At 46.1% G+C, this 27,093-nt stretch overlaps 1 protein-coding gene across 1 annotated transcript; it reads right to left on the reverse strand.

Annotated features, from left to right (window-relative positions):
* Positions 1–88: 88 nt before the first annotated feature.
* SDE2 (SDE2 telomere maintenance homolog) lies at positions 89–11,189 on the reverse strand. Its single transcript, XM_037138802.2, has 7 exons — positions 11,024–11,189; positions 7,043–7,160; positions 5,710–5,821; positions 4,973–5,142; positions 4,085–4,199; positions 2,472–2,976; positions 89–643 (listed from the first exon to the last, which is right to left on the reverse strand). Exons 1-7 carry the CDS (start codon positions 11,183–11,185, stop codon positions 422–424), a joined length of 1,404 nt encoding a protein of 467 aa, XP_036994697.2. The 5' UTR covers positions 11,186–11,189; the 3' UTR covers positions 89–421.
* Positions 11,190–27,093: the final 15,904 nt, after the last annotated feature.

Consider the following 27,093-nt stretch of genomic DNA (forward strand, 5'->3'; position numbering starts at 1 on the left):
CAGACGTCCACGAGTCTGCAGCTTGGGTCAAACAGATGAACTCCTGGAAAATGTAACGCACCTAAATGACACAAAGTGAAACGGAACATCTTGACAGCTTTACGTTTATTAAGTTAAGCTTGTTATTAAAAAACTTTCCCACAAAAAACGTCAGGCCCAGGTGATCTCACACATCAATCCCATAAATGTAATAATGGGGAAAGAGGACACTTGGAACTGGGTTAGTAAAAAGTCAACTCTGGGAGCATTTGAGATCTTGCTCCCTGGCCTGTGTCTCCAGTTTGACTCAAACTCATAAAAATTCTCCAAAAAAAAGTAAAAAGATCAGCTTGAGTATCAACAGGAATAATGGCCGAGAGCCAAATTATGCAGGTCGTGAATGCCAGACTGGAAAGAACTAGGAAATGAGCTTGGACGGAATTCATTTCCTCTTCCCTTTGGAAGGCTTGGCAAACAGGGCCGGGTCGATCTGCTCCCTGGCCAGGCCCCTGACCGAGAAGAGCCGCGCCGCCCGCTCCCGGAGGGTCCCCCCACACTTCAGCCCCAGGGCCGCCAGCGCGCACTTGAGCTTCTCCAGACCCAGCATCTCCATTTCTGCAGCAGAGGTGAAGGCCAGCAAATCTAGAGATTCTTGATCAACAGCCTGAGAGGGGGAAAAAAGAAAAAAAAAATTTAAAACAGGCTTCTTTTTCTTTCTCTGAATAAGGCTTTAATTGCCAACTACATTCTATTTCTCAAGGAATTTTCCGCTGTTTTGCCTTCTCTCGCTATTGCATTTCAATAATCATCTAAATGCTTTTCCACATACATCCTCAAGACGCATAATAACCCTTCATTTCCCATCTATACATTTAGAAACGAGCATTCGGAACAGTAACAGAAGTTACAGGATTCCTGGACAGTCTTAATATACACACATGGTTACGTGACATTCTTTCCTGATTTTTCCAATAACAATTAAAATAAGAAAAGATACCTGACCTACCCCCACACTCTGACCACAGAAGAGAGCAGCTCCCAGTAAAGCTTAACTGTAAAGAGGTTCCCAGGCCTGCGAACCCATCAACCCCACACTCCTGATGCTTCCTCCTCTGAGTACCTCAGACTGTTGTCCAAGTCCCCACTCACAGAACGAGTCCAGATGCTGCTCAAGAGCCCTGCTACTGTTCTGTCCACCGAGAACCTCTACAGACTGTGAGACAAAACTAACACTTCCGATGACGGATGGTCTGCGACGGGTGGACATGGGCACATCCAAGGGTTTTCAAACAGCAGTAACTTTCTCATAATAACTTATTTTTTTTAGATACTAAAGAGAGCTAGGGACAGACTTTTTATCTTTCTACTTAATTTTTTTTAAGCCACTTTCTTATATTTCTGAGGAAAACCTTGTTTGGCTTCACTACTGTGGCCAAATCCTAAAATACCACTTAAGCATCTTTGGAGAATCACTCCTGGTTGTTCTGAGCACAACAGCTACTACTTCAAGGTCAACAACAAAACGCTCCGTGGTTAAAGGCTCCGGGACTGAAAGCCAAATCAGGTTTTACATCATTTTCCTTTATTCATTTTTCCAAGACTTTGGTCAGGACAGAGCTCCCAATATATACGAGTAACGTAAAAGTTACATGTTGTAACTCCGGGGAAGGTGTGGCGGTCGACTGACAGCCCTTAATGCAGAGAACCCCACTGCCCGCCCCCCAGAAGAGGCGATCTGAATGTTTGCTTCTTTACTGGGGGTAAGGGAGGCGCTGCTTAAACAAATAATGGGCTTCTTATTAAAGGAAACCAAGTTGTTCGAGTTTTATCTGCTGTGAAAAGCAGATCATTAAGTCAAAGAGTAAACGCTAAAGATTTTTTTCTGGAAGTCAGTTCATTGAAGACGGCAAATAATCAACTATTAGAGGGAGAATACGTACAATGAAAATAAACGTTTAAAAGGCTAAACATGGGATGTAAAGGTTTAATGATAAGTTAAAAATGAGCTGTTCCTCTTCTATAGTGAAAATCTTCACATCAGCTGACAAGTGTGTTCAAATATCATCACAGGATAAACACTGAGCAACCAGTCTTATATGAAAATGAGTACATTTCACCGAGTCTAAAGCACCACCTACCTTAATATGCCTCACTATTGTGTATGTCACTAAAAAAGAATACATAGTACAATTATGCTCTAATGTGACACACATCCAAATTCAGAGATTAAAAACTAAAAAACACACCTCAGAATTAATGAAAGGACACCACCTAGTGGCAAAAATATATAAATTCTGGAGCTAAAAAAAAAAAATCAAAGTATTTTGAGGGGCCGGGCCAGCTTAACCATCATCTATCTGTACTTCACTGCTGACTATGAAACAAGCTTTGCACTAAGCAGCTGACGGGGAAAAGCCCATTTTCACTTTCATGACTGACTGTGGAGATTAAACTGATTTCGCGTTAGGCAACAGCCCCCCAAAACGACTTACCGTGCTTCCTGACTGGCTTTCCTCCAGTTTGGCAGGGCGCGCGTCTCCCCTCTCTTCTCCGGGCGCTGTCTGGGCAGCTCGTTCCCCCTGGGCTATTTCTTTTGTCTCTCCCTCTTCATTCAGTCCAGTCCCAGCTGCTTCCTCACCCACAGGTCCTCTGCTCTCCGCCTCCATTTCCTCCTGGGTTTTTTCTGTGTGTGTCTCCACCTTCCCTTCCGCGGGCTGCTCGGCAGCTGCCTCTCCCGGCTGAGCGCACGCGCCTCCTGCAGTTCCATCCCGCTGGCCGGCCACACGGCTCTGCGGTTTCTCTGGTGAGCTACAGTCTGCACTGAACACTCTCACCTTCTGAGAACTACCGGGAAACTCGGCGGCCATCGCAGCGCCACCACTGCCACTGTTTGGAACAGGGAAGCTCGTTCCTGAAGTTCCGGGTGCTTCTTCACTGTCATCGTCCGAGCTTTCAGAGCCGGACCCCTCCGCCGCCTCCAGGCCGTCCGTGCCCAACCTGCCAGACACAACAGGACGGGTCGGTACTATTCACAACTTCTACTGAAAAGGGGGCTGCAGTCTGTTCAGGGATCAGACTCTCACTGCATACAAGTACCAGCTAGCAAAGTAGGTAAGTTTCAGAAAAAGATATTCCAGAAGCATGAGCAGAAGGAAAAAAAATTCAACAACACTGGAACCAACAACCACTCCAAGGATTCAAGAGGATCTCCTTTTTAAAGTTGTGACTCTCGTAAAACAAACGGATTTTATTTAAAGCTTTTTTCCCTATGCTGCCTGGATTTCAACTGTTAGATATTATCCAACTGGAAATGGATAAACAACTGGGAACAGCCCCACTGTGCAGTAACACTTGGCAATGAAAGGAATGAATTACTGACACACATAATCCCGCCGACGGAGCCCAAAAGCACTCCGGGAAGTGAGGGAAGCCAGACACAGAAGGCTACCTGCCATCTGGGAACAGACAGAACCGCAGGGACAAACACTGCACCTGTGATCAGTGGTCGCCGGGGGAGGGGGCGGGGGAGGGAATTAGCCACAAAGGGACACATAGGAAATTTTTAGGGTGATCTCTGGTTAATAATGAGCCTTCTGTCCCCACAGCAGAGGCCTACAAGGAAGCACGATCTACCTGGAGTTACCCAGAACGTGGCCTGAGGGAGCCGAGCTGGTAACTGGGGGACCAGTGGGAGGGGCAGGAGAGCTACCAGAAGAACGGGCAAGAACAGGTGCTGACGTGCCCCTGACCCACGAGTGCAAGGTGGGTGGACGGGTCTGGCAAAGTGGCCGCAGACCTCAGTGATGACCGAGAAAACCCCAGAAAAGCAGAACCGCTTGGAAGGTACAGCCCCGGTATCTCCACCGGGGATTTTGGAAAGTTAACTCTTTTGACACCAAATAGTAACTCAAGTATAAAGCAATTTTTGAGATATTTCGCTGTAAGGAGAAATGCTGTCCTTTAGACTCTGTTAATGGCACCCACAGCAGACCTCTGAAGGCTGAAGCACCCAGGACATTTCTGAGCACCCATCAAACAGGCACGAAGGAAACACATCCTGCCAGTCCCCAAAGATCCACTGGGAACGAAAAAGGAACCCACTTACCAGAAGCACCTCCTCTTCGCTGCACTGGTCCCTCCATCTGCTTTTGCTATGCTGGGCCGTTTCCGAGTCTCGCCGAGTTCTACCGACACCACCTTGCTGGAGGCAGCCTGCATACCTGACCAGACATTTTAACAGCTCGCATCTACCATCAGGACTAAGTCTAACTAAAGAAATGATAAGTAATTTGGACTGCAAAACAGCTGCAATCTAAAGCTCTAAATTTAAATTTCTGAAGATATCAAAATTTAATACGGCTATAATGAAATGAATCTCAAATTTACAGATTTAAAATAAGAAGCCTTCCGGCTCTGCAGCCAGAATGGTAGGCGCCAGTGTCCCATCTGTGAACCTCGAGGCTACCGGTTCGAACCCAGCCCTCCCCGAGCGCAGCACTGCGTCTCCCCGTGCTCATGACTTGCTCCCTTGTGGTGCTGTAACCTCTGTGATGGGAAAGAGTCCTTCTCACTCAACTGCACCTGCAACAGACCCAGCATAATGTTCCGGACTCGAATGAAAGTTCATGACAATTGCTGTTCTTTAAAACCATTTAAAAAACGGACCTAAAACTGGAAGCACATATGTTGGGGTCCAGGCACCTCCTAAAGACTTAACCTACCCCCACAAAGCACATCCAGTGTTCTAACCGGGGTCCACGAAATTCAGGCGGCAAGTGCACTAATACGCTGTGTGGGTCTGTTGTCTTTTCTCCCTAGGCTGGGAGACATACTGTGCTCAACAGTGAGGGGGGAGGTTCTACGGCTTCCAGCAGATTCTCAGAGGTCAGTGATACAAAGCTGAAGAACTGCTGTCTGGGTGCAGCTCGGAACGGTCTGGAACAGCCGGCTTTGGGGGTGTCAGCCAGCCGCACCAAGGAAGCCCGACCCTCACCTCTGAGGACGGAGTCCTCCAGACGCTCGGCCAGCTCGTGGCACTGCTGCAGGTAGCTGGGGCTGGCGAAGCAGCACCTGGGCTCTGCGAGCTTCCGCTGCAGCCGCTCCAGGCGCTTCTGCTCCTTTTCAGCTTCTCGCTCCGCTTGTTGTTTTACCCATTCGGCCATTCTGGGGATGGGAGAGAAAGACATGTAACCGAATGGATATTTGCATCTATATACATGCTCCCCCAACAAACTAACGCCCTCTTTTTTCAAACAAAGATTTTATTTATTTCTAGAGAGAGGGGGAGGGAGAAAAAGAGGGAGAGAAACATGGATGTGTGAAAGATACATTGATCGGTTGCCTCTCACATGCCCCCAACTGAGAATTTGGCCTGCAACCCAGGCATGTGCCCGGACGGTGAACTGAACCAACGACCCTTTGGTTTGCAGGCTGGCCCTCAATCCATTGGGGCACACCAGCCAAGATGGCACTCTTGCTTATACTGTGACATTCCCTCAGAAACTGTGCCACGCTTACTACTAACATACTGGAATGGACTTAACTAAGACCCAAAAGTAATTATATTATGGAAAAGGTAATACCTGATAACAACATATTAGAGCACAAATATTTCAAGTTTACATTTCTGATATGCACGGCACGTATATAATCACCACTGGTAGAAAAGTCTGTTTCTCTCTTAAATTAAAAAAAAAAAAAACACACACACACAAATAAATGGCATCTTACGCTTTTTCATGATTGACATCTCGTAGTCTCCTTCCACTGAGATCCCGGCAAGCTTCTCGATTGGTTGTCTTCTCAATCTGAGCACCGAGCGCTCTGAGCATAGACCCGAAACCTGAGCAAATATATTTGGACAAGGCAAGTTCAAAAGTGCTCGAGGAGGCCAAATGCCAAACTTGTGAAAACAGTAATCTATCACAAGGTTGAAGGTGATCTCTAGTTTTTGGGTTTTTTTAAAGATTTTATTTATTTATTTTTAGAGAGAGGGGAAGGGAGGGAGAAAAAGAGAGAGACAGACATTTACTGGTTGCCTCTCGCACGCCTCCCAACCGGGGGCGTGGCCCACAAGCCAGCCATGTGTCCCGCCCAGGAATCAAACTGGCAACCTTTTGGTCCACGAGAGGATGCCCGACCTACTGAGCCACACCAGTCGGAGATCTTTCTCTTTTCTTTTCTTTTTTAAATGAAGGAAATGAACATCAAGATTGGAACCCAGGGTGCAAGGGTTCCAACCTGATTCCACCTCCTGCTTCTCGTGCTCCCTCTTGTATTTCTGAACTATTTTACCTGCACCACTGAAGCTACTCTACAGGGCTTTCCATAGGGCCAGAAAACACAAGATTCCCAAGTTAAGGGCTTTAAAAAGTATATGGTGAGACTTTATAGTGAGTTTTAAAAGGCAATTTTAAGCGTCACTGCCTGATATGACAAACTTCATTCTCACTGACATAGTTGCAAACAGCAGGATGATTATGATCTGAGATATCAGTTCTCTGAAAACCAACCAAATCACTGTAGATTTTGAGAAAGCTTAGGGACTGCACTTTAGTGCATCAGGAGAAAGACTACAACTGCTCATGTTCAGTCTTTACTAGTCTAGTTTCTTCTCTTTCCATAAGATGTGTTAATATAACCAAGACCTTAACCTACCCCAATAAACAACACAGCTGTATTTCACAGTGACTTTGGACCTCCCCGGGAAATACAATGAGACCAAATGTTGATAAAAGTAGATTTCATTGTTTTTACACTTTCCTTGGCAGATTGGACAGAATGATGATGACCATCTCTCTTCATCTAATCTTCCCCAAAGCTTTTAGCGCCTAGGACGCCTCAGAGCTATCCAGCTGGAGAAGGTGGGAACAGTATCACAAAGTATCTTCCTCAAAAAGAACAAAAGAGAAGATCTTCAAAACCAGGTAAGAAAATAAAGGATTCGGTAAGGCACAGCAGAAGGCTGGCGTACCGCAGAAACCCAGGAGTTTTTTAACTTAATGCACTGGCTACAGACTGCAGGGGTGTCACAGCTAAGCAGGCAGCTGCGTCCACGACCCACCTCCTTTCCCACCGCGAAGCCTGGGCTCCAGACTGTACACAGCCCCATGCTGCACTGCGTCACCGGCGTCGACGAGCAGTCCGTTGCACTTCACAAAGAAGCATTCTGCGGGGACATCCTGGGGACAAACGGGGTTTTTAAAATGCTGCTTATGAGACATTACAAGTTCCTTGTAGGAAGGGTCCTAGCTTATTACCCTTGTATCACTCCAGGAACAGGCAGGTAGTGTGAGTTCAATGAATATTTGTCTAATTGAAAATGAAAACCACTAAAAGAAAAAAAGTCATTTCGCATGACGTATTCTGGGTGCAATTTTTCCTGATACCTAATCACGATATATACCAGAACTTTTCATCTTTTGGATGAAAATAGGAATTGCTTCTTTCTTCTTCTCTAATAGCAGGTCAGAGTCACGACAGGCTATAAAGGGCACAGACGCGGTAACTCTGGAGGCCCTACGCACATTTCCTGACTTTTCCAAAAGGGCAAATTCAAGTGGCCCCCAAGTTTAAAAGTGAAAATATACATCCTGAAAAGTCTAAGTAGAAGGACAAAAGGGGGGGAACAGAGCTACGGTATGGTTTTTAATACAACTGCACATGCTTTAACAGTTTCAGGACAAGATCTTGTCTCTTCCACTAGCATCCGCCCAAGTCACAGCCGCCCACTGCAGAAACCCGATTGCCCCCAAACCCACTCTGTGTATTTCAAAAACCCTCAGATCAAGGGATGAAAAGAAACTGTAAAAACAATAAGCCTTTCTGAACAAGTTTCTGATGCTGTAAAATTAAGACAGTAGAGGAGAATTCCGCAAAGTTACATGGGACTTAGGAGGTATACGATTAAATTTACAGTGTCAAGAATGAAGAGATCTCAATACCAGTAGAAGGACAAATACATTACCGGTCTCTTCCTGAAGTGGAATCTATGAACATTCTGAACCATACCACACAGCTATTTCAATGGGAACCATTCATTCATTCAACAAATATTAAGTGCCTACTATTTGCCAGGTACTTTTCAAGTGTTAAGACACTACAGTGAATAATATAGTGAACGCAGATCCTGACTCATGGAGCTCACATTCTAACGGGGCAAGACAGGTAGGTAATGAACAAATCATATGAGGGCTGTCCATCCTGCCACGTACTATGAAAGATAAGAGACACTTATTGACGATACAAGATACAAGAAACATTGTACACAGGACGCCGACACCTCGGTCCCCTTCAAAGTAGGCACCTTGGGCCCTCACACAGCTTTCCCAATCGCCATCAGTTGCCCCCTCGTGTTTTCCTGACTCTCACTGGTGGTCTGAAATCTCTTCCCTTTCAAAGGTGACTTTAGTTTTGGGGAAAGCCAAAAGTCATAGGGCATCAAATCTGGGCTGTAGAGGGGCTGAGTCACCTGGGTGATTCGCTATTTCACCAAAAAACTGTTTCAGCGGATTAAGTCAACTGATTTAAACTGACTGCAGTTTTCCCAGGCAAACTGGGAGAGCAGGAAAGAGGAGCAAGGAAGCTCAGGCTATGTGCACTGATACAATTAATATGGAGGACTTCTGTCTGCCAAATACTAGCTACTTTAAAGGGCTGCTGTAAAGATTAAATAAGATATGCAATACACCTCATATTTGTTCAATGTGCATAACTTAAAAGCTACTTTAGTTTTTACTATTTTATATTCCGCATGGCTATGGTATTCCCAAAATTCTAAATAACTTTAAAAGACATTGTAAGGCAGGAAAACCATGGTTCATTTCCAAACAGAACTGCCTACTGAACAAGACAACTGAGCAACAAAATTGCACTTTCTACTTGTTAAGCTTCTTTTTAATTAACAACCTAATAGAAAAGAACAAAGAATAATTTGCATGGGAGGGAGGTGGGGAGCAAGGGGGGGGGAGGCTGGGATGGGAAAAATACACAAAAAACTGTACTTGAAAAATAACTAAATAAAATTTAAAAAAAGAATAATTAGCATCAATGTAACTATTTTTAACCATTTGTGTGCTATAAAGCACTTCAAGCACAAAGTGTTAGGTGTGTCTCAGAGACACCCAATGTGCCTAGGGCCACCAGAGACAAACCTGTAGTCTATCAAAGTCAAGTTTACAGACTCATTTCGGGGAGGGCGCCTGCACAGTGGGAGGAATCAGGAAATGTCTCAACAACAATAACAAAGACAGATATTAAAAGACTAGGGGGAGGGTGGAGTTAGGTGAAATTTAAATCAAAGTGGTTTTGAAGGACTCAAAACAAAGCAGAGCTATAGAAAAAGGGGAAACATCACACCTAGGCCGAGAAGCAGACCCAGGCTTTGGTTTCCTCAAAAACCACAAAGATAAACGTGGAATGCTGTGTCACTAACCCCTTATCTGAAGCCCCTGCACCTGGGTTGGAAATCAAGCGTGCTGCCCTTTATCAAAGTGACAGATTCTCAGGCAAGGGTGGGATGCTTAATACTTTAGAAATACAATTTCAAACAACAAAGTTTCTTATAGTCTGTGATTTTGGAGATCAAGGTCACCCAGTGAATAAGGCAGACTTTCAAGGGAGTCATTACGATATTTCACCGCTACCCCCATGTCCTTGGGAGAAACTGTTTCCTGTCAACCTTGCAGTTGGCTTTATCTGAGTCCGTTATCCCTGCCAGATAAACAGCAGGGAGATACCACTATCTTTACCATGTGTCAGAATTGTTTTGTTTTAAAAAGCAAGGGTGTGAACCTGAGCTATTTTTATTTGTTCTAGTATCTAATCAAGCACCCTTTTATATGTTTCCTGTTCATTTTTGTTAAGGTCATGTTTCTTAAGTACCTAGCTGAATCCATTCATTTATATTTCTTTTTTTTTAATAAAAAATTATTTTCCCCCATAGTCCTCATAATTAAGATCCATTTCTTTCTGGTCTCACCTTTGATCAACTGTCACTAAGTCTGAAAACAATACTCACGAGATAAAAATTACTTTCAGAGATATTAAAATCCTATTATCTTGGAAAAGATTTCCCCATTTAGAGGGTCAAAAACAGTTCTGACAGTTTTCAGACTGGCTTGCAGTGTGGAAAAAAATAATTGAAGGAGAAGTTGAAAAACCACATTATTTGCAAACACACACTGCTTCTACATGGAAGCAGCCCAAGCACAGGTTTGGTTGGGACTGTTGTGGTAACATGGATTAAACTTATAAATAAGAAGCAGAGAAAACAGCCTAAGGAAGCAAGGACAAGGTACGGTTATAAAGAAACAATACGTGATCAAGTGCCAACATTAAATTCAGATTCAGAGAGACCACCCCCCATTCTTTAGATAACTGAACGGGTTTAATACCTTAGTTGGCAAAAGTTTGTTTGCTTGACAATTAAGGAAACTACACATGTTACTTTGAAAGTCCATGATAGGTTTTCAAAAATATGCACTGACAAGAGACCATCAAATGATTCGTGAAAACGTCTAAATGACAGGCCCTAAGAACTCATGCCCCCAACAGGTCACGTGTGTGTGTGTTTGGCAGTCCCAAACAGTGAGTGACCAGATGAATCTACTTCCCTCGTCAACCATCCTTTTGCCTGGGTTTAGATGACATACTTCTCTAGGCTAAATAGAATGTTCGATCGGTGGACAAAATGCACCTTACATAACCATAGAATGAATGTAACTAAATGTAAGGAAAAGAGCCTTAAAAGTCATCTGGTCCAGTTGCCTCATTTACGGGTGAAAAAACAAAAATAAAAAACAATACCAAAGTGTCTTCTGTTACGCCAGACTGAGGGCTGGACTAGGCGTCTGGGAGTGGAGTTTCCCCCTTTCTGTGAGATGACAAAACAACCAACACCCAAAACAAAAGCAAAGGAAGGCCTCAGCATGAGTTTGAAGTACCTTAAAACTGAGGAGCCCTCAGCCTGAAAACCTCCAAGAACAGTCCTCTCCGCACCCAATTCTGTCCCCTTCCCCTTCCTTCCCAGAACCGCGAATCTCACCTGATCTTGGAAATGGCGGTGGATAAAATCTTGGACGGAGCAGGGGGCCAAGGAAGCCCGCACCGCCCGGCAGCCGAAGCCGGGACCGCGAACCCACACCAGAGCCACCGCCTCCGCCATTTCACCGAGTCCCGGAAACTGCGATTCCCGGTGCCTAAGCATCGCTACTGTTCCACCCGGCGCCTCTTGATGGCGTCATCGCCCCGCCCCCGGGTCTCCCTCTCGCCCCGCCCCCTGGGGTGAACCACGTGATCAGGGCCGCGGAGGCGAGCTGGCAGCGGGAGGGGAACCGGAAGAGCCTGGAGAAGGCCGATAAGACCGCGGAGCACCAGGGCGAGGCGTTGCTAGGGAAAGTTGCTAGGGCGGGGCTCCAGGGACCCTCTATAAAAGCCTGGCGCTGGGTTAGGTTTCCAGCTTTCTGGCTGTCAGCGATAAGGCCGTAACTAAGCACCCCCCACCCCACCCCCGTGCCGCAAGCTTTGGCCCTTTTCCTTACATCTGTGCAGTTATTTTTGGGTCGCGGGGAATCGTGGCCTGAGAAGGCACAGCTCCCTGGGGGCGTGCGGGGAGAGGCTGCAGGCCCGGAAACGGTTTGGGGGGGCTGCTTCCTCAGCTCCGGGGACCTCCGCCGACCCGAGGGGCGAGGGAAACGACCTCCAGAGGTCTCTAAAGAACAGCCCCCAAGTGGTTTTTTTTTTCCCTCCCTGTTTACCACGCATCCTCTTCCTTTGCAGAAACTGCCAACCTCCCGCTTTCTGCCAGACACGCTCAGTTTATTCTTATTTCCGCCTGTTCGCGCTCTGCGTTATCTCCACTTCAGCTCTGTTTTGAAAATATTTCACTGCAAGTGGGCCCTTGTGAAAGGCAGTGGCAGGAGTGACGCTCACAGTAATGCTGCTCCACAGAACCCTGCCATAACTTTTATTCGGCACCATGGAAACACACTCGTGCGGATTTGCATCGCCTAACTTTAAGGCTCTGGGAATCTGGAGCCCCTTAATATTTAATATGCTGAGGTTATGGTGTTTCTAAAATCCTGAACAATTTAAAAACCACTAGTGTGAAGACAGGAGGGTTATTAGCAGAGAGCTGCGTCTGCTAAACACAAATGTGTTGGCCTACAGAAATGAATTCTCTGCTAAGATACTTGGCAAAATGAGACTCGGTGCCAAAGGGAAAGCAACAAAAAATTCAGAAATCATTTAATTGTGGCAGTATGCGCAGAATAGAATTCAGAGGCCTGTGAAATTAGAGATTCTAACAGTTGTCTTTAATTCACTTACACAGGGAGGAATACGGCTGAGAAAGCGCTTCATTGTTTATTACCAACATAGTATTTAGTCCTTCCAAAACCTGAAATCTGAATGAAGTCACTCACTTTTCATCTCTTTGGTGCCTTTAAATTCCTACTTTAGAGAAAAAAAAAAAAACCTCCCAAATATTGAATAGGCATTTGTCACTTAAAATATGAAATAACTATGGTTGTTAACTTTTCAAAGGCACAAATTTTCTGAGAAATCTATGTATTCTGTTGCTAAACCTTCACAACAAGCACATAGCACCATGCTGTACACAAACCAGACATTAAATAAATATTAGATACTTCATGAATTACTAAGGTTTAGTTATTTCTGTTATGCATCTGAAGAAATTTATTTTGCACCAGTGTAACACCTTGTGTCCTAAGGATGCAGAATTCAACTCGGCTTGGTCATTATTAAATTCATGTACATAGTGCAGAAAGTGAGGTACTGAAAGTTCGGGTTATGGCCAAGAACACCATGCACATCAGTGGAAAAAAATCTAGAAAGACAGCTGATTATCTGGGTGGCTGAGAGTTTGCGGTGGTGTCCAGTAGACAGATGGTGTTATGTGGCCAGGCTGGTCTGTGGTTATGGAAAAATTGAGACAACTGCTGTCATCTTTCCCACGTCATAGTGTTAGGTAGGGAAGGGCAGGAAGTCACATACGTGTAGGAGTGTGACAACTAAGTGGAGAGTGGGTGGGGGCCAGTTCCTGTACTATCAGAATAGTGTAGCTATGCTCCTAGGTTTATTTCCGATAAACCACACTGGCTTTGTTCTTGCCCATTTTCTCCAAAAGACTGACGCTAGCTGTCCATTTGCTTTTTGAGAACTGGTTCAGCCGCCACAAGGACGCTGGGAGAGCATCCTGAGGCAATGTGGAGTAATTGTTCACCACCAGGAAATGACAGCACCAGGGTTTGTGTGGCAACCCATGACAGGGACTCCATTGAGCCTAAATGTCACGCTGGTCTTCAAGGACAGGAAGCAGAGCTCTGCACGCTGGCAATTTCCACAGATGACAGCAAAGCTTCTAAACTAGTGAATGCAGACAACATCCATGTGTAACAAGCAAGTTGCACTGCTGTGTTTTCAGCCATGTTCAAGTTCAGAGATGAAAAGAGGTTGTTAATGTTATCTTTATGGCAAAAGACAACAGTACAGGCTGGCTTCTCCAGTGCCATCAACACAAAACTGCTATAAACGCCAAATGGGCAAGTGTCACCATACAGATGGCTCCAGCCCCCAGAAACGATGGGCCAGCACCCAGGATGAAAGAACATCTTCTGGGTAGGAGCTGTGTAGTCCATGCTGGGTAGTGGATGATGTGGGAGGTGGAGCCTAAAGCAAGGACCTGAGATGTTTGGCTGCCAGAGAAGGCATAGCTCCACCCCCTTCCTTTATTGGGCAATAGAAAATCAGACCCATCAAGGATGAGGTGGAGTTGAGATATAGAAGAGGTTTGTGTTTAGCACTGATGCTGGGAAGAAGCCTGGAAGGCGGGAAGAGAAGATTAGGGTAAAGGTCCAGAACAGAGATAAAAAAGCTGGACCCAAGGTCAATGCTGAATGAGCCACTTCTTTGTCATACCAGCAAGAAGAGAGGATCTCTATTCAGCTCGGACTTAAATCAAGAAATTCTACCACTTCCGATTGCCCCATTTATTACGTTGTTTGCATTATCACGACAACACTAGTTTCTCAAGGCTGATTGGTTGCCATCATTCTTACCTCCCCATCAGAGAAGGTCGCTGCATTGAGAATTGTTCATTTCTGCCTCGCTATTCACTGTACTAGAATTGCAAAGCAAAACTGGCATAGCACCTATCTTCCAGAAATTTAAGACCTCAGTGCTGGAATTTTTTTCAACATTGAAATTTGATTCTCTCTGGTCATTAGAAATCCAAAATTCTTTATAATGAATTGTGTATAGTCAAGCCTTCCAAAAGGGAATTTTCCTGTGGGAGAAGTGACAGGTCTTTGGGGTTATTTTTTTTTTCTTAATTACTGGACATTAGAATCTGTCCACTGTACTTACAAGTCAGGGTTCCCAGAGAAACGGAACCAGTGGGATATGTCCATGGTTGGGTGACAGTAGGTTTACAGTTGTGAGTACGTACAACACGGTTTATTCCTGTGTTATTACTTACTAACTATTGTATTCTTTTTTAATATTTTTATTGTTGTTCAAGTACAGTTGTCTTCATTTTCATTCTCTATATGAACAACTGTAAAACTACTTTGCCCCACCCTGTACATTATATATATTATCTTTAGTATATGTGTATATGGAGAGAGAGATCTATTGTAAGGAATTGGCTCATTCTTCACATGATTATGCAATCTGACACATCCCAAAATCTGCAGGGTGAGTGGGCAAGCTGAAGATCCAAGAGAACCGATGTCATAGTTCTAGTCTGAAGACCAGCAAGTTCAAGTTTAGGAATCTTCCCTAACTGGGCGGAGAGGGTTAACTTTTTTATTCTACGCAGATCTTCAACTGATTGGATGAGGCCCACCCTCGCTAGGGAGGGCAATCTGCTTTATTTGGTCTACCCGTTCAAATGCCAATCTCATCCAGAGACACTGTTACAGGAACACCCAGAATAATGTTTGGTCAAATATCTAGGCACCTCCTTGCCCAGTCAAGTTGACACACAAAACTAACCCTCACACCCACTAACTGGGGTTCTCTTTGTTAAGGAAATAACCTTCACTATTTTGTTTACTTTCGCGTTGACAACCAAAGAGGAACTGTTATTCGGTGACTGAGAGAGATTGAATAAAAGTCAGCGTTGCTCACTCCCAGAAGTTTCACCGTCCAGACCCGGGAAGCTCACCATGCTGGTCTACGCACCTGTGGCTGGGGGCTAAGGTGCTGTATGTCGTACAGCTGCTGCCAGAATTCGGCTTTTCACCTCCGGGCGTGGTCACAGTTCACAGTTGTAAAATTCTTTAAGATTTTTTTAAATGAAAGTTGTGTGCCTTATCAATTAAAACATCAGGAGTCATCAGGCCAGTGAATTCGGATTCTGTTTTGAACAAACTAACTATCTTTTAACAAACTCAGCTGTCTGGCTAACTCACCTACCTGGAACATATTTTTGAAAAATACAAAGAAGCCCAGAAGTTCCTACCCAGCTAATGTTTGTGCATTGTTTCTCTGTAGAACCCTGGGATCTCCTTGTTTTCAAAGGGATTCTAACAAGGCTGGTGGTCTGTTCAACAGCCTACAGAGAACTGGGAAATTAGTAAGAAATGAATTATTGAATTCTAGGGAGTGGAAAGACTAGAAGAATGGAGGGCAGACAGGGGCTGCTGGGGTCTGGTGTGGAGACAGGAATGAGAAGTAACGGTCACAGCTGAAGGGATGGTATAAAAACACAATACAAAGCAAACACGCCCGTTGGGGGAGATTTTCTATGGGATCAAACACACCACAGAGGCCCAAGAGTGCAGCAGAGTGAGAGCACTGATGAAAATCCCGAGACTCCTGAATCCTGCAGGCAAGGCTCCCTCGGGCTCAGCACACTCTGGGTGAGGCATCAAGGCATCATGACCCACGCGCTAGAAAACTGTCCCCTGTCCCCTTTGTTAAGGGCAGGATTCTGAACATTCATGAATATGGGGGGTGAACCCTAACCGTTCTGAAAACTCAGTGTGCAGAACAACACGTTTCCAGAAAGTTCCAGGGAGCCAGTCAATCTCAGCTGTCTAGACTCTCCGCAGAGAACTTTTGCATTTCAGTGTATTTTACATAGAGGACAAGACCAACCGTGCTGTGTACTAAGAAACAGTTTCCACCTTGATGCTGTAACAGGACCTTTATTTCAACACATGACTTCTTGTTTAGTTACCCAGAGCCTTGAAAAACAGACAATCTTTGCTGCTGTGGATAAGAAGACAAGGATGGAAAGGACACAAAAATTCTCTCACTTTCCACAAGTTAGCAGAGGGCTTTTCTTTGAGTATTTACTAAAAGTTTACAATCCACACGTAAGGGCTACATAAACGATTCAGAAAGGACACGAATGCATATTCACCCTGTAATCACTGTCGAAATCCTCTGGACATTGATAGGAGTGACGCAGATTTAGTGCTGCTATTAGGTGATGCCAGAAAGTCATGGATAGTCTCAGAATGATATCACCATTAAATCACAGCAGTGCTCCCCAAAGTGTGTTTTGGGAAATGCTAGGTCACCCCGACGCACTGCTATAAAATAAGTCATTTTCTAATACATTTGGGAACACCCCCATACATATGCCCTGAGCAGAGACTCACAAAGCCATTAGCATGATAAAAGCCCTGAGGACCGCTGTTATCGTTGTAAAATCCAGTTTTCCATAAACTTATCTGACTATGGAGCTTCTTTTTGAGTCACACCTGTTAGCGAGCACGCCCTGGGATTAGTATTCAAAAAAGGCTGATGTTAGCCCTGGCTGGTGTAGCTCAGTGGATTGAGTGCAGGCCTGAGAACCACATGATCACAGTTCGATTCCCAGTCGGGGCACCTGCCTGGGTTGCAGGCCAGTTCCCATCAGGGAACACATGAGAAGCAACCATACATTGATACTTCTCTCCCTCTCTCCTTCCCTTCCCCTCTAAAGATAAATAAATAAAATCTTTTTTAAAAAGGCTGCTGTTGAAAAGTCTGAGATTAATTATGAGATTTCCAAACAAAAAGCCCAGAGGATACAGCCTGCCATTCTTGGTATATTCTGGAGCTCAATTCACTTTACGTCATAAAAACAAACACACTTTTTCTCTCCCTCCACTTGACTATACATATTTTTCTTGTTAGGACCAAAGCTGGTGAGCTGAGTCTTTCTTCCTTCTGCCTCTTGGAGGGTAAGGCAATGGCTGAACATGAGGACAATCCTTGTCTTCTTCATGCCGTGTGCAGTCAGTAAACACCAACACCAAGGAATTCGCTGTGTCGAGATGAGCCCCTGTATCATCATAGCTAATGCTGGAGATTGAGAGGCCTGCTCTCTGAGTGGGCTATTCGATTCGATCGAACACCTCTTTATTTCTCACTTCCTGCATGCGGGCAGCACGAGATGAGACAAAGGGGACTGGGCAGAGATGCCGAGATCCGAAAGGTAAGGGCCTATTCTTTAGATGCTCTAGAACTGTAATAAATAAGAATCATTCTTAAAGCAGAGCAGCCCAATAAATGCTGTAACAGCCATTATAACAGACAAACATCACATCCTATAGGCAAAGAGGGCAGAGAGAGAGAGATTGAGCAAGGGAGGAGACAGGGCAAGACTTTGGGCTTTGCGTGGATACACACTGGATAGGCTGACTGGGCCAGCGTGCACACACGTCACAGAAAGGTGCAGATGAGGAGAGCACCGGGTTCAGGTGATGGCAAGAAGCCTGAGCTACTACAACAGCACGTGTAGCCAGGGGAGGGGGTGGCAACCCTAGAAGACAATGGCTGAAGAGTTGGAGAGGGCTCTTAACTCCAGGCTGAGAGTCCAGACCTCAATGCTGTAGCTTTTGAACAAACAAGAGACATGATCAGATCTGTATTTTAAAGAAATCACCCTGGGGAGCAATTGGAAGTGTAAACGACAACAGCCACCCTCTCTTGAGGAGCTATCCCTACTTCGCTAGTATGGAAACAGGCTCAGAAAGGTTAAGTGGCTTGACCTAGGCCACACAGCGATTAGGTGTCGGATCCAGGATCACAGCACAGTGGTGTACTGTCAGGTCCTGCAATGAGGCTACTGCCAAGGCCAGAGGGAGGGCAGGCCTGCAGGCAGCGGCCACAGAGAACAGATGGGGGACATGGAGGAAGCAGAATGGGTAGATGGCTCCCTGTCTCCTCAAAGTGACTAGTGTCCTTACAGAGACATCATCACATAGCCCAGGAGCGAGACCACGAGGAAGACACTGGTGAATCACGAGTGTCTTCCTCCTGCCAGAAACCCTCACGGTTGCTGCTGAGCCCTGAGCAGTGCTCAGGAACTCATTTCTGTTGCGTCTTTCTCCTCGATGTACTTCTTGCCATATTCCTTCTCTCTGCCTTTCCCAGTGAGTATCTGGGCCCCATGTGCAGCCTGTCAGTGTCTGTTATGAATTCATAATGACATTCCGTTATTATCTGCATGAATCTGGAAAATGCTTGTGTGCGTGCGTCACAGATCTGTGTAAACAGAAACCCCAACGAGAGGGGCTGGATACTGTTGTGATATTCATGAAATGCAGATGTGGATGCAGACAGCGGGCCTGCTCCTGTGCATTCCTTTGTGTGGTTATTCTAATGTTGAACATATACCTTGTTTCTGCAACAAAATGAATATTTGTTGACTATGCAATAAGAGGAGCTATGTCATAATTTTGATACTGCCTAAGACTTCTTTGGGGGTAAGAGTGACTTCCTGGAAACACCGTTATCTTTTCCTTGAAATGTCAACGCTCCCAAAGATGTGAGACAGAAAGATGAGATTCCTCCACCAGATATTTTTAACTATTCCATTTCTACTGGCTTCTTTCTCGAAGCCTGGATGCCTAGTTCCGTTTGACACATCTGAAACCTAAAAATGGTCCTCAATCCTGGGCCGGTCGGACACTCCCACTCTCAGTCCCCTTCCTTCAGGATGTCCCTTCAGGGGTGTTCTCTGTGCTTGTCCTACCCCTTTGCTCGCCCAGCCTCTTTCTCAGCTCTCTGCCATCTGGATATCCCCTACGTATCTCAAGGTCAATTACCTTTCCCCTAAGCTTGTTCTCTCTTTTGTATTCCCTAACTCAGTGACTGCCATCTATCCACCCAAACTTAATCTGTAAAATTGAGAGTCCTCGCAGATTCTCAGGCTTTGTGACCCATCGAATCTGGTCAGTGTCCAATCCTTCGCATCTCTCTCCCAGCCCTTCTGTCCCTAATGCTCATGGGTTTCAGCCATCACGGTCTCAGGACCGCAGTGAGCTCCCTGCCGCCACTGTTGACCTCTCCACCCGTACTCCGCACCGCCGACGGATGACCTCCCCGAAACCAAGTTTAATGACGTCATTCTTTTGCCCCCAATTCCCCAACAGCACCCAGCAGCCTCTAGGGGAAGTTCAGACGCCCCAACTGGCCCCTGGGGGGTGGGTTCATGGATGCTTGTTACATGATTAAAAATAACTACCTAAATAAAGAGCATGCTTGAATACCGAGGGCATTTTAAATCCGCTTCCAAGGTTAAAACGTGAAATAAAACGAGAGCTATAGAAATGGGCTTGGAGAAAGCATACGGAGCTCTAAGTGTTCCAAGGCCAATGGTTTTGCTCCTGCGCTTTCAGTGGGATCCAAAAAGCTGCTCAGAGAAAAAGAAACACAGGCAACAGTGTGGTGATGGGGGAGGGGGAGGGGGAGGAACTATGGGGGCTAGAGATGGGGAAAAATTCCATTTCATTTAAGTCAATAAATTAATTGAAGGCTACACAGAAGCTGCTTGACAACAATATTGTAAAGGCAAGCAGACCAGTGTGATTTTTAAAAAAAATCATACTGCTGTTTATGCCCAGATTCTTTTATTTAACCTGCACAGGTTACAGTTTTGGGGAAAGTAATAAAGGCCTTTCTGTCCAGCCTCCTTTCTCCGCCACTTCCTCCTCCGACAGCCCCAGACCCACCTTCAGTAGCCCCGCTGTGGGGCTGTGGGGCTGTGGGGCGGCCGGGGATCTGGAGGAACTGGACACCCCCACATTTGACGTCAGGCCCCCATCGATCAGGGCGGTCCCACCCCCTCGCCCCAGTGAGCCCTGGAGGGACGGACACCTGAGGCGGACTGGCTGATTTGAGTGAGGTTAGACTCCTGCCGGCTGAAGGAGAAGTGTGCTCTCCCCAAAGACCTGACCTTGGATGCACGTAACCCAGCCTGTTGCTCCTGGGCACAGAGAACGGGAGATGACGCCTCGGAGAGCGGGGCCCCCATCAATCCATGCCTGAAGCCCAAGTTTCCTCGGCTTGTTCAATTTTATGAGCAAGAAAGTCCTCTCACTGCAGAAGCCAACCGCACGGGTTTGAAGTCCTCGTGGTGGGAATACATCCTCACGCCAGCACGCCCACCCTAGGGGGCTTCCCACTGGGTGCTGTGCAGGGGTCAGAAAAACAAAGGAACGATGACTCACCCGAGCTCCTCTGTGTATTATGAAACCTGGCAGGGGCGAGGGGGAGGGGATGTAATGACTACCGTAAAAATATGAAAACATAGTGCCCTGTGGCTGGGGGACCAGGCTGGGAGGTGCTCTAGGGAGGAAGTGGCATTTAAGGTGAACCCTGGAGAAGGGGGTGGGGGGAGGCACGGGCCATCTGCGTCTGTGGGGGCTGGGCAAGGAGGGTGCCCCAGAGCAGAAGGCAGAACCAGAGGCGGCCGTGGAAGGGGCAGGACGGGTCTGGGCACCCAAGCCTTCCTCAGTGCTTACTACACACCGGGCACTTCTCCTTTGGCTTCGCAAGGTCAACACCACTATTCCTGATTTTTTTTTCCCCCGGTGGAAACCTGGGGCACAAAGAGGTTAAGCGATTTTTCCCGGTTCCAACGCCTAGTCTATCCTGAAGCCGGGCAGTCAGCATGGCCACCCCCGGCCACTGGACTGCAGGGCCTTCCCGGTGTCTCAGCCAGCAGCCCACCCGTCTCCACACACAGTCACACAGTCAGTGCTGAGGGACTTCACTAGGTACGGGGGGCTGGGGGGGGGGGGGCAACACAGGGTTACACAGTCCCAGTCGTGGCCCCTTCCTCAAGAAACCCCAGCTGAATGTGTAGAAGGCAGAAAGATAAATGGGAAAATGTCACTCATGGGTAATAAAGAAATACACGCTCTGTGAAGAGTCTTTATACTGGGCCTTTCCCCTGCCGCACCGTGGCACGCTGCTAATAGCCGAGGAAGGTCACTGAGGATGTTTGTCCCGGCTTTGCGGGGCCCCAGGCGCCCCGCCCCTCTGACCACGCGTGGCCCAGGTGCTTCCGGGCTGGCGGCCTGCCCCGAGCGAGGGCCAGGCGGGACCCCTCCTTTCCGGTTGGGTCCAGCCACAGCCAGGCCTTCATCTCCCTGACCTCAGCGGGCCAGGGTTGCTCCGAACTGCACGGGAAGCTCCTCGCCTGGGGGCCTGGGGGGGGGGGGGGTGGTGGTGGTGGGTACTGGAAGGAAGACCTGTCTCTGAGCAGAATCTGGGCGGCACCATGGATGAAGGACAGGCAACAAGAGTTAACAAGAGAAAGTCCTGCTACTGCATCCTCCTCCTCCTCTTGGTTCAGAGGACAAGTTCAGGTCATTTTTGATGTTCACATGAAAAAATTGAGTTGCAAAGGGACAGAAATGGCTATTTATACAAACACTAAGCACAATCAAGGTAGTCAGTAAAACCTCCTCCCCAACTTCATCGCTGTGGAAACATACGTTTTTCTTAGAGACCAGTGGTGTTCTAACCCCCGCACCACCCAAAGGAGTCGTTAAAATGTTGCAGGGCCCCAGCCCCAGAGTTTCTGGTTCAGGAGGTCTGGGGTGTGGCCTGGGAGTCTGCATTTCTAACAAGTTCCAGGCAAACTTCTGACAAGTTTGGCTGCCTGATAGTCAGGGACCACACTTAGTGAAGACGCTTCAGGCTGTGGCGCTGTGACACCCTGTGACACCAGGCGTGGCACTTTGTCAGCTGTGATGAAGCTTTTGATCCCTTTACCTTGACGCATTCTAAAAGAAGGCACTGAAACCCACCATTCGGCTGTACGATCTCCAAAGTCTCTCCCAGAACCCGATCCTCTGATGAGGACCCAGTCTGCAGTTTACTGAGGGGCTGTGTTCCAAGGGCCATGAGCTGGTTGGGACACCTCCGGAAGCATTTTCCTATGCAAGCAAAGTGAGCGGGAGGAGGCATCCATGAAGTTATCACTGGTCACCTTCGCCCAGGAGAGGGCCCTCCTGTGACCAGAGCATATTCGGAACTGAGCTCAAAGGGCAGTTCAAGACTCAGAGTCAGGGCCTCCCTCTCTGCTCGTTTGTTTTCCTAAAGTCTGAGTCAGGAATCAAGGGCCACCCACGTTGAGTCCCTGGGCAGGGAGGGGCAAATGCCAACAAGAAGCCTTGGACACCACAGCAGGGACCCAGGGAGCCCTGAGATGCCGGCCAACCGGTGGCAGAGCCAGATTCAAAACCCACGCCTTCTAATGGAGGCTCTGGAATGGATTCTTTTTACGGGAGTTTTGTTGCTGTTTTAATTAAATTGCAGGCTTTCCTGGCACACCAGTCCTAGCAGTTCGAGGACTTCTAATCTCATGCGTTAGTGAAACCCAAGTCGCTCCCTTGCCAACCAGGAAATGGTCTGACCTGATCTTGCTGCGAAGGAGGGAATTAGCATCTGGTGTGGAATATAACCCTGGCTCTTTGCACATTGGATTGTTCATTCTGGCTTTATGATCATGCCAGGTGTAAGCCCTGTCTGGTCAAGCTTGACCGAGCTATTCCTTTTTTTTTCTTTTCCCTTGGCAGGTGAGGACTTTGAACTTTTTTCAGCACATCCAAGGCAAGCTCGAACAGTACCTCGTAGTGATTTACTGCTTAATTATAATCGTGCCCACGTCTGCCTGGGCCTGTGTGCGTGAGTATTGGAGCCCTTTTCTTTTTATCTAACATAGGCAGTTATAGCTATGGATTCAGAAGAGACTTTTCTTTTGTGGTAGGTGAATGATTTCTCAAGTGGTACCAAGCCAAGTCAACCCAAACAGGGATGCAGGACTGAAGCAAAGAGGAAAGCTGTTATCCAGCAGAATGGGGGCTAGAGAAAGAACCTGGCAACTCAGAGGCTGAGTAGCATTCAGCTGATCAACAGACCACTTGAACTATTCTGTATCCGAGAGAGACACAGAGATCCACAATGCTCCCTGAAGAACACAGGCCAGAATCTATACACTCAGATCAAAAACGCCTTTGAGCTGCAGGAACTTGAACATGGAGGTTTTAATCCAGGTAACAGGCAGAATCCGGATGCCCGAGAACCCGAGTGAGACTAAGGAAGGGAAGGAAGCACAGAACGGAGTCCAGAGCCCAACATCTCTCCACTGGAGGGTGAAACAGAGCATCTTGGCTGCGGTTTTGCTCAAGAAGCCCAGTGTTTGTTACGTTGAAGTTTTCAGCTCCTCCAGTTTTATTTTAAAGTTGTTTTCCCTGAACATCCCAAGCAGTGTGGGGAAGTCACATTTTAGCCACCATCGGAGGAGAAACCCTGGACTCTGCCCAATGTGAGAAAACCAGAGGGAGCTCTGAACTGTGGCGGGAAGCTCTGAAAGTCAAAAGCATCATCTTCATGACTCTGGATGCCTTTCAAGCCCCTTTCATCTGAAGGTCTCAAAGAACTGCATAAGCAGTCATTATTCTCCGAGCAATAGATGTTAATATTTGATTCACCTCTCACTGATGCTTCCACATTTGTAGACATCAGGTTCCACCCCATTATTTATCTTAGAGGAAAAAAATATTTCCCCACTCCCCAAGGTCATGGGGAAAATGACCTTGCCTATAAAGTACACAGTTCTGGGTCCAAGTCTGTGGGCTGTACAAACAAGTTCTGTATAAAGCACAGCCCCTGCCCTCAAGGAGTTCAGTTTATTGAAGAAATAAAATGCATGTGTATAATTAACAATAATATAAAATTCTTTCAAGACAGGATATAATTAATGTGAAATGAAAGGTTCTCAGTGGGAGCCAGGAAGAGCTTGGTGGAGGAGGGGGGGTTTGGACCGGACCTGGGATCCTCTGTGTGTGTGTGTGTGTGTATGAGAGAGAGAGAGAGAGGATGTACGTGCCTTCCAGCAGCTGGAGAAGACAGCATGGGCAAAGGTACCGATGCTTGGCCTCTTGAGAGGTCAGGTAGCCTGTTGTTGCTGGAGTCAGGGGCACAAAGGTGAGATGGGAAAGCTGGGCACGTCAGGACCAAAGAATAAAGGGTCTTAATAACCAATTCTCAACATTTTTGACTTTCAGGATATGCCAGAGTAAAAGAAGTAGGGTTAAGACACTCGTCCATGTGAGTGGTTGAAACTCGTGCTGGACTTGAAATAATAAAGGAAATGGAATTGGTTGAATTAAAAATAAACCAGGAGGGGCTGGAAGAGATGGTTCTCAAAGCGCAGTCTGGGGACCAGCAGCATCAGCGTCAAGTGGGAACTCGATAGAAGTGCAATTTCCTGGGCCCCTGCGCAGAACTATCGAATGAGAAACTCTAGAGAGGGACCCAGCAATGCGTCAGCCAAGCTTGCACGCTCAAGTATGAGAACTCCTGAGTCACAGGAGCAAGTGCAGCAGAGTTCTCTCCACCTAACTCATGCTTATGCAAACGAGCCAAAAACTGTTACACCAATCCTTTGAATTTGTCTTTTAAAAAACCTTTTTCTTATGTAAATATTTTAAACTTACACAAAAGTAGACAGGAAGAGCAATAAGCCGTCACATACCCACCACCCAGGTTAACAACTAGCAAAATTTTGCTGCACTATCCCTTTCTCTCTGATTATTTTAACACTAGAAATTATTTCAACTCATTCCTCTGTATTTCAGTGTGCATCCCTTAAAAATATACTTATGTTCTTATGTGACCACGATGTTAACATCAAGTGAACAGAAAGAAAAGTACTTCTTTGGTTTCTCCTGATACCCCACTCTAATCAATTCTTTACTTTTTTTTTAAGATTTTATTTATTTATTTTTAAGAGAGGGGAAAGAAAAAAGAAAAAGAGAGAAACATCAATGTGTGGTTACCTCTCGTACACCCCCAGCTGGGCACCTGGCTGACAACCCAGGCGTGTGCCCTGACTGGGAATTGAACCAGCGACCCTTTGGTTCACAGCCAACATTCAATCCACTGAACCACACCAGCCAGGGCTAATCAATTCTTTTTGATACCTGCAGTAGAGTCTAATTATATTGTAGCTGGCTATTTTCTATACTACAATACCCACCTACAACAATAAAACTGAGAAGGATACTGAATAAAAAGAAAACTTTAGACATTTTTTTTTGTGAAATATATAGTCCTTTTCTTTTCTAAGAGAGTCCTTTTCTAAGAGATAAGTTTGTAAGTATTTGAGGGACGTTCCTTATTATCTATGGATTACATAATGTTACCTGTGAAATGAGTTTCCATTTGGGATGCTGTGACATCATGCTAATTGTCAGGAAAAGTCATTAACCAGGATGAATCGGAGCCGGAGTCGGCACAGCTTCCTGCCTTGGGTCCGCCTGCCCCGCACACTGTACTGTCAGCATGAATGGTATTGAAGTGTGCGGTGCTCCCTGAGTGGCTTTGGAAATACCTGTGCTGTATGGCTATTAAAGATACAGTAAACTATTCCCATTGCCTTCAAAAGAGTCTTAGTTCTCTCAATTTCTAAAGTCAGAAATAACAGTTGTACCCACTACTAGGGTGCTTTTAATCAGTTTACCTATACTAACATTTAATTTTTTTAAGTCATTAGGAAAGAGTTTAAATGATGCCAAAACAATGGGCTGAAAAGAGAAGAACGTGGCCCCGGCCAAGTAGCTCATTTGGTTCGAGTGTCGTTCCAATTCACCAAGGTTGTGCGTTTGATCTCCACTCAGGGCACATCCAAGAAGCAACCAAGAAATTCATGAATGAGTGGAACAACAAATTGATGTTTCTCTCTCTCTCTTTCTCTCTCTCCCTCCCTCCCTGTTCTCTCTCTAAAAAACATGAGTAAATTTTTTAAAAGTTTCAAAAGGAGAATGTAACCATGAGAAGATAGTTAAGCAAATGTCTAGGTGATAGAAAATTTTTAAATTTAATTCTCTCGGACAAATACCATATAATCTCACCTTTAACTGGAACATAGTCAACAAAAGAAAAAAGCAAACAAAATATAACCAGAAACACTGAAATTAAGGACAATCTAACAATAGCCAGAGGGTAGGGGGGAGGGGACAGTGGGGAGAAGGGTTTTCAGGAACTACTGTAAAGGACACATGGACAAAACCAAGGGGGAGGGTGGAAGCAAGGGAGGGAGGGGGGTTGGACTGGAGTGGCAGGAAGGGGTGGGGAGGAAATGCAGACAACTGTAATTAAACAACAATAAAGTAATTTTAAAAAATAAATTTAGTTCTCTCAACAAGCCATTTTTTCTGAATATACGTATATTCTGTCATATGCAGCCTGTTGTTTGGAAGATGACAGAAATTTGATATTTATCCGGCAGTGAGTTTCGTCAGTCTATGCTCAGGACAGGCACACACACTGGGCATGTCTGTGCGTCTCCTTTGCACCCAGGCAGCCATCACCGGAGTCGGGCAACACGACAAAATGCAAAGGGTAAGTTTGGGTCACAGCTGAATTGTACCACCCTTACAATCCGATACGCGCTGCGGATTTTAATGATTTCATCTCCTTTCCTGACCTTTCTGGGGAGAGGGAGGCCCATCCCTCTGCCTGGTTCTCGCCACCTGCTTCCTCCCTCCTCGCTAGGCCATCTCGCCAATGTGTCGCTTGATGAAATTTTATTTTGACGATTGGTAAGGTTGGAAACACTACGAACAAGTTGATAAAATGTACAGTGGATTGTACTGGAGATAAGAACAATTCCAAAAATAGTTGTATGCCTCTCTGTGTTTCTGTTCTCTTAGCACGGAGGCTCACTGACTTTAATTATCGTTTGAGACACAGTGTTGAAATATTTAATCTCTGAGTAATGACTGGATTTGAGTTTCCTAATTGGCATCTGCGTGGTTAGCATCCATGCCAAGCAGGAATCTAGAATGCACACACGTA

Source organism: Artibeus jamaicensis, unplaced genomic scaffold, assembly GCF_021234435.1.
Source record: "Artibeus jamaicensis isolate MK-2021 breed Jamaican fruit bat unplaced genomic scaffold, CSHL_Jam_final scaffold_754, whole genome shotgun sequence".
Classification (NCBI taxonomy): domain Eukaryota; kingdom Metazoa; phylum Chordata; class Mammalia; order Chiroptera; family Phyllostomidae; genus Artibeus; species Artibeus jamaicensis.